The 10,000-nt window shown below is 45.5% G+C and overlaps 2 protein-coding genes across 3 annotated transcripts in view; both read left to right on the forward strand.

Annotated features, from left to right (window-relative positions):
* rnpepl1 (arginyl aminopeptidase like 1) overlaps positions 1 to 107 on the forward strand; it is a 5,743-nt gene extending 5,636 nt beyond the window's left edge. The window contains exon 8 of the mRNA XM_030399967.1: positions 15 to 107. Coding sequence (XP_030255827.1) covers positions 15 to 107 — 93 coding nt within the window. The remainder of the gene's footprint in view (positions 1 to 14) is intronic.
* Positions 108 to 2,831: 2,724 nt separating this feature from the next.
* The window catches only part of LOC115570342 (AP-2 complex subunit mu-B-like), an 11,723-nt gene continuing 4,554 nt past the window's right edge, over positions 2,832 to 10,000 (forward strand). For both annotated transcript variants that reach the window (XR_003981749.1, XM_030398870.1), the window contains exons 1-6: positions 2,832 to 2,989; positions 4,128 to 4,245; positions 7,060 to 7,325; positions 7,625 to 7,707; positions 8,299 to 8,304; positions 8,825 to 8,960. Coding sequence is in view for 1 of the 2 variants with exons in the window: in XM_030398870.1 (XP_030254730.1) it covers positions 4,172 to 4,245; positions 7,060 to 7,325; positions 7,625 to 7,707; positions 8,299 to 8,304; positions 8,825 to 8,960 (565 nt within the window). In the remaining variant the exon portion in view is untranslated. The remainder of the gene's footprint in view (positions 2,990 to 4,127; positions 4,246 to 7,059; positions 7,326 to 7,624; positions 7,708 to 8,298; positions 8,305 to 8,824; positions 8,961 to 10,000) is intronic.

Consider the following 10,000-nt stretch of genomic DNA (forward strand, 5'->3'; position numbering starts at 1 on the left):
CAAAAGACTCACAGGACATCCCTGCGGCCCCGTCGCCGTCGCGAGCCCGACAGTCCTTCTGCCTCGCCATGGGTAACCCCAGCGATTTCTTTGTGGACGTCATGTGACCCTGTGCTGATGATGTCACATCCTGTCCTGGTTTAAAAATGTCACGTTTATAAAATATTTCAACCAAATCTGCTGGTTTGAACGAGCAGAGAGGAAACTTTGATCTGTTTGAACTCATTCAGGGAAGTTTCAGTTCCAGAACAACTTCAGAGGTGATTTATTTATTTATTTATTTTATTTATGTTCATCATCTATGGACGACCTGAAACGACGCGGGACAGAGCGGGACGATCCAGGGATCACACTGGACCTGGACCACAGGGACACACTGAAGAGGAAACTGGTTGGTCACTATGAACCAGTCTGACCCGGGTCTGAAGCTCACTGTTCATCAATGATCCATCAATAATGTATATTAATATATGTATCTATGATGTCACAGTTCAGTCTGATGAGTGTCTGAGTTCATCTCTGCTGTCTGAAGGCACAAAACAATAAAACACGTACAAACAAATTTTTGTGTTGAAGTTTAGTGATGAAGGTTTTGGTTTCCAGACTGGTTGATGGTTCAACTCCTGGTGATCCACAACAGGGAGAAAAATATCAATATATCACTTTATATCATCAGGAGGAGGAGAGGGGGACTTTATATTATGAGGAGGAGGAGAGGAGGACTTTATATCATCAGGAGGAGGAGAGGAGGACTTTATATCATCAGGAGGAGGAGAGGAGGACTTTATATCATCAGGAGGAGGAGAGGAGGACTTTATATCCTCAGGAGGAGGAGAGGAGGACTTTATATCATCAGGAGGAGAGGAGGACTTTATATCATCAGGAGGAGGAGAGGAGGACTTTATATCATCAGGAGGAGGAGAGGAGGACTTTATATCATCAGGAGGAGGAGAGGAGGACTTTATATCATCAGGGAGGAGGAGAGGAGGACTTTATATCATCAGGAGGAGGAGAGGAGGACTTATATCATCAGGAGGAGGGAGGAGAGGAGGACTTATATCATCAGGAGGAGGAGAGGAGGACTTTATATCATCAGGAGGAGGAGAGGAGGACTTTATATCATCAGGAGGAGGAGAGGAGGACTTTATATCCTCAGGAGGAGAGGAGGACTTTATATCATCAGGAGGAGGAGAGGAGGACTTTATATCATCAGGAGGAGGAGAGGAGGACTTATATCCTCAGGAGGAGGAGAGGAGGACTTTATATCATCAGGAGGAGGAGAGGAGGACTTTATATCATCAGGAGGAGGAGAGGAGGACTTTATATCATCAGGAGGAGGAGAGGAGGACTTTATATCATCAGGAGGAGGAGAGGAGGACTTTATATCATCAGGAGGAGGAGAGGAGGACTTTATATCATCAGGAGGAGGAGAGGAGGACTTTATATCATCAGGAGGAGGAGAGGAGGACTTTATATCCTCAGGAGGAGGAGGAGGACTTTATATCCTCAGGAGGAGGAGAGGAGGACTTTATATCATCAGGAGGAGGAGAGGAGGACTTTATATCATCAGGAGGAGGAGAGGAGGACTTTATATCATCAGGAGGAGAGGAGGACTTTATATCATCAGGAGGAGAGGAGGACTTTATATCATCGGGAGGAGGAGAGGAGGACTTTATATCATCAGGAGGAGGAGAGGAGGACTTTATATCATCAGGAGGAGGAGAGGAGGACTTTATATCATCAGGAGGAGAGGAGGACTTTATATCATCAGGAGGAGGAGAGGAGGACTTTATATCCTCAGGAGGAGGAGAGGAGGACTTTATATCATCAGGAGGAGAGGAGGACTTTATATCCTCAGGAGGAGAGGAGGACTTTATATCCTCAGGAGGAGAGGAGGAGGACTTTATATCCTCAGGAGGAGGAGAGGAGGACTTTATATCATCAGGAGGAGAGGAGGACTTTATATCATCGGGAGGAGGAGAGGAGGACTTTATATCATCGGAGGAGGAGAGGAGGACTTTATATCATCAGGAGGAGGAGAGGAGGACTTTATATCATCAGGGAGGAGGAGAGGAGGACTTTATATCATCAGGAGGAGAGGAGGACTTTATATCATCAGGAGGAGAGGAGGACTTTATATCATCAGGAGGAGAGGAGGACTTTATATCATCAGGAGGAGAGGAGGACTTTATATCATCAGGAGGAGGAGAGGAGGACTTTATATCATCGGGAGGAGGAGAGGAGGACTTTATATCATCGGGAGGAGGAGAGTGAGCCATCACGTCTACATTTCTTCAGACAAATAATGAAAAGAAATTAGATAATATATATAATCAGGGTCAGTTTGAGATCAGACTGCTGTGTGTAATCTGATTACACATTCATTTATGGATAATAAAGCAGGGTCACTGTGATCATAACTATGTTACTGTTGCATATCAATATATTTCAGGCCCCTCTGGTCACCTGTCACCTGCAGCCTCCATGTTCACTTGTAAATCTTCATATTGTGTTCTGTGTGTGTGTGTGTGTGTGTGTGTGTGTGTGTGTGTGTGATCATGATTCATGCACAGCTTCGCGCTTCCTCTCTCCTTAGCAAGGAGGAGGGAGGGTCGCGTCCCAATCCGCACAAGTGCCGCCTCGTTCACAGTGAGAGGTCAGAGGAGGAGAGCCGCAGCCGGTAGCTGTCGGTGTGTGAATCAATCCGACACATCGGAGTTAAACTGGTTAAATAAACGTCTATGGAGAGTGTAACTACAGTATGGTGTAGCAGGAGGAGTCCAGTGAAGGAGGCTGGTTGTTCTGAACGGGACGCGGCCGGCTCGGGCTGCCGTCAGCTGACAGTCCGCCGCTGCCGCCGACATCTTGCCTCCGACCGGAGGAGACGGAGAGTCCGCTTGTCACGGTCAAACGTCCCGATGGAGTGACGGCAGGGCCGGCGGTTCCGTGTGAGGCAGCCCGGGGACAGAACAGCTTCTCTGCGGACCGGGTGAGAACACGGGGGGAAGTTAGAACCACCGCCTGCCTGTCGTTCTGTCTGTCTGTCTGCCTGCCTGTCTGTCTGCACTGCAGCAGCCGTGAAGTGACTGCGGTCGGTCGTCACCGTCTGACTGCTGCAGTAACGTTAGCAGGTGTTGCTAATAGCTACTCGTCGTCGGCGAACAGCCATTTAAATATCCCCGTTTTCAATAATGTATAGCTTATCAATACCTCAATATTACGTGTAGGTCGTGATTTAACATGTGGTATTAGCCAGTGTGGACCTCCTCTTAATTCGGCGCATTCAAACAACGGCTATGTCAAATATTATTGCGACTTTTCAGCAGAGAAAATTAACGTTAAATCGATGACTGACGTTTCCGTTATTTTCAGCTACACCGTAATGCAGCTACGTGACTGGGCGGTTAACTTGAGCCAGGACGTTAGACTCGCTCACTTTTAACGTTAAAAGATGAAAAGTTAGAGTCGTATGTTCATTATCTGTGGGCCGAAAATACAAGAAGAGACTCATTTTTTTCTGTGTTTAATGCTTTGACAGTTTATTTGATTAAATGAGTCGAATTACATGAAAACACTTTAAAATGTCAGATTTTTCAATGGAGTTGGGATTGTTACATCCCGAAGCTGTAACATTATCTGCGAGCCGTTAGCTTCCACACATAGATTGTACAGTTACAGCTGTTAGCATTGTCTTTCTCTGTGTTGAACGGGATGTACCGGTGTAGGAGGATAGCAGCAGCTAAGCTAACGCGCTAACTAGAAGCTGTAACATTAAAGGACATATCAGTTAAAGTGAATGTTGTTAGCTTACAGTGATTTAATAAGCTCATATGACACAGATACATGTCAGTTAAGTTAATTTCATATAATTCAATATGTGAGTCGATCGTTTGGAAGACAAATACGATCAAGCATTAAAAAACAATGCAACTAAAAATACTCTAGTTAAATCAAACCCTTGAACTGTGAAGTCAGAATTCAGCTTGTCTGATAAATTTGCCTCATAGATATAAAGAAATGTTGTGTGTATGATGTCTGGAGGCTGATTTCTGCTCTAATGAGCTCAAACTGGAGGAGGATGTGAGATTAGAGCAGGTTGTGTAATAATCGTCCTCTCTGTGCTGCAGTCACTTCGTTATGGTCGGCTCTGACTGACTGAGGAGCGTCGGCCATGATCGGAGGACTCTTCATCTACAACCACAAGGGGGAGGTGTTGATCTCCAGGGTGTACCGCGATGACATCGGGTGAGTCCTGCAGGTCACTGATGTGACGTGTGCTCATGGGCCATACACTAAAGTCATCCCTACCCCTGCTCAGGTACAATGACGATGCGTTCAGGCACACTAACGATGCATTCAGGTACACTGATGATTCGTTCAGGTATACTGATGATGCGTTCATGTACACTGATGATGCGTTTAGGTTTTAGGCGGTAATGTGTGTGAAGGACGTCCGTCTGCTTCCTCTCTTCACATCCTTCATCACAGATGAATCTGAATCTGCGCTGCAGCTTCACTGTGGCTGTGTGATGCAGCGAGCTTGTTGCTAGGCAACAGCAGTGCTAACAGAAAGCTCTGAGTGATGAGGTCATCTCAGTGTGCACTGATAACATGGCTGCTGAGGAACGATGGAGGAGACGGAGTGAGACGTCTGCAGGGCTTGACGCTAAGCTTTTTTCCAAGTAGCACTGTGCTACCATGCTGAAAAAATGTAGTAGCACACAACATTTTTTAGTAGCACCATGAAAATTCAGCAATTTTGGTAAAAACGTCATTTTCAAACAAATAAAGTACTTATTTAGCCTAATCCTAACCCTGTAGACTCATTTTTCATGTTATAACTGACTCTTTGCCTTAACAAAAACCAGGAAAGACAAACAATGCAAATGTGTGTATGAAAATATAACATTTATTACAACCAACCAGGAAAGTTCATTAATTCATTAAGTCCAGGTCCAGCTAAAACCATTTAAACTGGAAGAATGTCCCTGCTCCAGCAGTCAACACAGTCTGGTCTGACCCGCCTGGAGCTGAGCCACCTCTCTACAGCTGGACTGGGTCATAGCTCTCCAGTGGAGGCTCCTCGAGGCTGATGAGCATCAGGTCCTCTGTGTGGACACGGCCAGGCTGCTTCGTGTGGAGATCTTAAAGCTTCACAGCTACAGTTACAGCTACCCGGCTGCTCCCAGCGTCCAACATAACATGCTTTTCTTTCTGGCCCGCTTGGCCAGTAGATTAGAGTTTGACTGGCCCCATGTGTAACTTTAGTGGCCCAGCCACGAAAAAATTAAAACAACTATTTTTTTTTGAAAAAAAAAAAAAGACTTGTTTATTTATTGAAATTGTTCCCATTTAATTGTTTAGAGAGTCTGTCCCTGAAAAATCAGTATGATCTGGCAATGATGGCAAAAAGTAACAGGGGTTTGCGTAATAACATTTCAAAATTGAAATGACAACATATTTAATATTTTGAGATGTATCATTTCTCTCACTCCTATAATTCTGTTGTCATTTTTCAGGTGACTGATGTTCTGACAGCACTGTACAAACAGTACCATTATTTCTCCTGAAGCGGAGGCATCAGTCTACCTGGCTGAACCACCGCGACGGCGTAATGTCTTGTTAAGTATGTCGGCAGTTTCCGGCGAAGGCCGACCGCGGTGGATCATTTTTTAAAGGCGCCTATAATAACCACACCCTGACATGTACATGTGACATCTGTCTTGATTCATTCAATTTAACTTCAAATATGGACAACTGACTGCATGATATATGAATCAGAAACAGAAATGCTTTACAGCAGCTCCCATTCAAAGTCAAGAATATGCAGAAAAATAATAATAATAATAATAATAAACTATGTATATGCTGCATATTTATAATAGAAGTCTACTGCAACTGTACTTTTTTTTTAACCATTAAATGTTATTTTATACATTATCATATTCTATAATGTTCTGTCATGGAGTACATCACTTCACTGCTAACAGAAAAGAAAGCTGCTCACTGCCAGTTGCAGCTTCTTATCGTGATCTGCAGTCTTTGTTAATTTTTTGTCATGATTGTTATTATTAGTACCCATCAAAAATCACAGTTACATGTCAGGATGAGGTTATTGTAGACAGATTAAATATTTAACTGTCATGTATCATCACAGTGACAGCGTTACATACATTAGCAGCTGTAAACACATAAACACATTATAAAACACATCATGTGGTCCTCTTTAAACGCTGGGTGGAGGTGTATATTTTGGTAAATAACCGCCGGTTCTAAATAAATGCCGAGTCTAATTTATTTTGAAAAAACATCAAGGAAGAAGACGTGACCACTGACACTGCACGATTGTCTTCTTCGCCTTTTTTACGTGTTGTGCCCAGAAGGATGCCAGAGAATTCACAGAGAAGCTGGAGAAGTTTGTGACATTTTCATCCCAGATTTGTGTGAGGAGGGAATTAAACGCCTGTCCCAAATAAACACCTGTCTGTTATCATCAGCACGAGCTGAACAATAAATCTAACACAGCAAGAGAGGCGGGACTTAAGGCAGAGCAGCCAATCATCAGCCGGTCAGTCCCAAAGCCAGTGTCATGTTTGAAGCAGCAGCAGGAGAGGGAGGAGAGAGGAGGAGAGGAGACAGGGGAGAGGAGGAGAGAGGAGGCAGCTGCAGCGAGCGCAGACACAGAGCGGCTTTAGTGAGGCGGATAAATGGCAGAAAAAGTGTGTGTGTTTACTGCTCAGTGCTCACGTAAACAGCAAAACGGTGCATGTACTACAGTTTCTGTCGGAGTCGCACTGATGCGACTGAATGTAATTTTCTATTTGCACTGGAAATAATCAACTCGCAAATGCGAGCAGAACAGTCGCACTGTCGAGCCCTGGTCTGTATTGTGTCGGTCAAAACAATAAAAGCACAATTTAATAACTTTATTTATACTGAATCCGTCAACAACAGTCACAGTCACAGAGAGATTTAATGTGACAAGACTGCAGATGTTTTGTCCTGTCAGCTGGACCTCAGGAAGTCTTGTTGACGTGGTCGTCTCGTCTGTTTGTCCAGGAGGAACGCGGTGGACGCGTTCCGCGTCAACGTCATCCACGCCCGGCAGCAGGTCCGCTCTCCGGTCACCAACATCGCCCGGACGAGCTTCTTCCATGTCAAACGCTCCAACATCTGGCTGGCAGCCGTCACCAAGCAGAACGTCAACGCCACCATGGTGTTCGAGTTCCTCTACAAGATGTGTGACGTCATGTCCGCCTACTTTGGCAAGATCAGTGAGGAGAACGTCAAGAACAACTTTGTCCTCATCTACGAGCTGCTCGATGGTAAACAGGAGATAAACAAAAGCAAATTAAACGGACACGTTCAGACACGATGAAGGTCATCATCTTCTTCTGTGGTGTGTTTTAACCTGGAGCTTCAGCAGGAAGTGTCGTCTCATCACTCTGCTGCTCTGTGGTTTTTTTAGGTTTTGATTTTTGTAAGCGTTGGATGAGAAAATCAAAACCTAAAGAAAATACAGCGCTGACAGGAGTCGTCTCTGCTGAGCTGCACAACTGTCCTGCTGTTTGTTTGTTTGTTTGTTTGTTTGTTTGTTTGTTGTGACCGTGTTTGTATCCTGCAGAGATTCTGGACTTTGGTTACCCTCAGAACTCAGAGACTGGAGCTCTGAAAACCTTCATCACTCAACAGGGCATCAAGAGCCAGGTACCAGTCAGACAATTTTCAATTTAAAACCACTAACCTGGAATCTTAAAATGAAAGTCCTGGTAGAAAACTACATGCAGTGAGTGTTGTGGAATCTGGGCTTGCTTGACCATTCAGGAGAGATGAAGAAGACTCAGACACTGATGACTTCAGTTGTAGTTTATACAAACTGGATCAAGGAGGAACAGAATAACAGAGTGTTGCCATGACGATCCTCACGAGTCGGATGATACCTGCAGCTTCAGGCAGCAGTGCTTCTGTACATGGTTATCTGTTTAACAACACAGCAGAGTCTCAGACACTGAGTCTGCCTCCTTGAGCTTTACACAGTCAGCTGTTCTCTGTTCTGTAGACGTTTCTACAGGAGCTCTGGATAACTAGGTCACTCATAGAGCAGTCTTCACTGACCTTATCCAGACTTTAACGTCTGGACAGGATACGTATGACCTCCTATCCTATGAGGACAGAAGGACCAGGCACAATCATGGGCTTTTATTGTGAAACATCTGCAGCAAGTGTCACTGATAGCAGTGAACTAACTGTTTCCTGTCTGTTTCTGTTGTCTGCCTGCTCATCTGGATCCTCCTGCAGCACCATGTGAGTCCACACACACACACACACACACACAGACACACACACACTCAGACACACACAAACACACTCAGACACACACACACACACACACACACACTCAGACACACACAAACACACGCAGACACACACACACACACACACACACAGACACACACACACACACTCAGACACACACACACACACACACACACACTCAGACACACACACACACCCACACACACACACACACACACACACACACACTCAGACACACACACACACACACACACAGACACACACACACACACTCAGACACACACACACACACTCAGACACACACACACACACACACACACACACAGACACACACACACATGTTGATTCAGGATTATTTTAGTGGCAGTTTGTAATGTTTTGGTGTGTTGCAGACTAGATGATGTCATCTTGTCCTCTGTGGACAAAATATCAGTTTTAACACTTTAAATCAATACACATTTATTATTGAACGGTTTCAGACTCATGTGACCTGGTTTCCCTCCTGCAGACCAAAGAGGAGCAGTCTCAGATCACCAGCCAGGTCACGGGTCAGATCGGCTGGAGGAGAGAAGGAATCAAGTACCGACGCAACGAACTGTTTCTGGACGTGTTGGAGAGCGTCAACCTGCTCATGTCTCCACAAGGTAACACTGAAGCTAACGGGTCCAGTTCAGAGAGGTCCAGTTCAGAGAGGTCCAGTTCAGAGGGGTCCAGTTCAGAGAGGTCCAGTTCAGAGGGGTCCAGTTCAGAGAGGTCCAGTTCAGAGAGGTCCAGTTCAGAGAGGTCCAGTTCAGAGAGGTCCAGTTCAGAGAGGTCCAGCTCAGAGAGGTCCAGCTCAGAGAGGTCCAGTTCAGAGAGGTCCAGTTCAGAGAGGTCCAGCTCAGAGAGGTCCAGCTCAGAGAGGTCCAGTTCAGAGAGGTCCAGTTCAGAGGGGTCCAGTTCAGAGAGGTCCAGCTCAGAGAGGTCCAGTTCAGAGGGGTCCAGTTCAGAGGGGTCCAGTTCAGAGAGGTCCAGCTCAGAGAGGTCCAGTTCAGAGAGGTCCAGTTCAGAGGGGTCCAGTTCAGAGAGGTCCAGCTCAGAGAGGTCCAGCTCAGAGAGGTCCAGTTCAGCAAACATTCTCTGTGGTGTCGTTTTGAGCCTCTCTGACCCTGACGGGCCTATCACTGTGGTGAATCTGGACTCATCAGAACCACATGACCTTCTTCCATCGAGTCCAATCTCTCAGCTCCCGAGCCTGAAGCCTTTCTTCAGACGAGCCTCTCTGATACGTGTAGTTCTTCAGGCTTCACTTCTGTTCAGTCCGACCCGTTCAGTTCTGTTCACATGCTGTTTCTTACTTTCACTGTGAATCACAGTCGTGACTTCTGCTGTGGATGTTTCATCAAACCTTTAATTGATCTCCCATCACTAATCATTCAGGATGCTCACCGCTCTCCTTCCAGGTGTTGATAACGTGTCGGACAGTTCTGAGTCCAGTTTCAGTACTTCCAGAATCTCTTTAGTAGTTTTCTTTGCTTTGCAATAATCTGACCCTCTGAAACAGTGAGGTGTTTCCAGAACCACAGGATTGTTTCAGACATGAGAAGCTCCTCACCGCTTCACTAGTTCAGTAACTTGTTGCAGCTGAAACGTATTGATCCCTGCAGTAATGATCCAGTCGAAGGTTCTGACCTGTTTGCGTTGT

This window comes from Sparus aurata, chromosome 2 (genome assembly GCF_900880675.1).
Source record: "Sparus aurata chromosome 2, fSpaAur1.1, whole genome shotgun sequence".
Taxonomy (NCBI): Eukaryota; Metazoa; Chordata; class Actinopteri; order Spariformes; family Sparidae; genus Sparus; species Sparus aurata.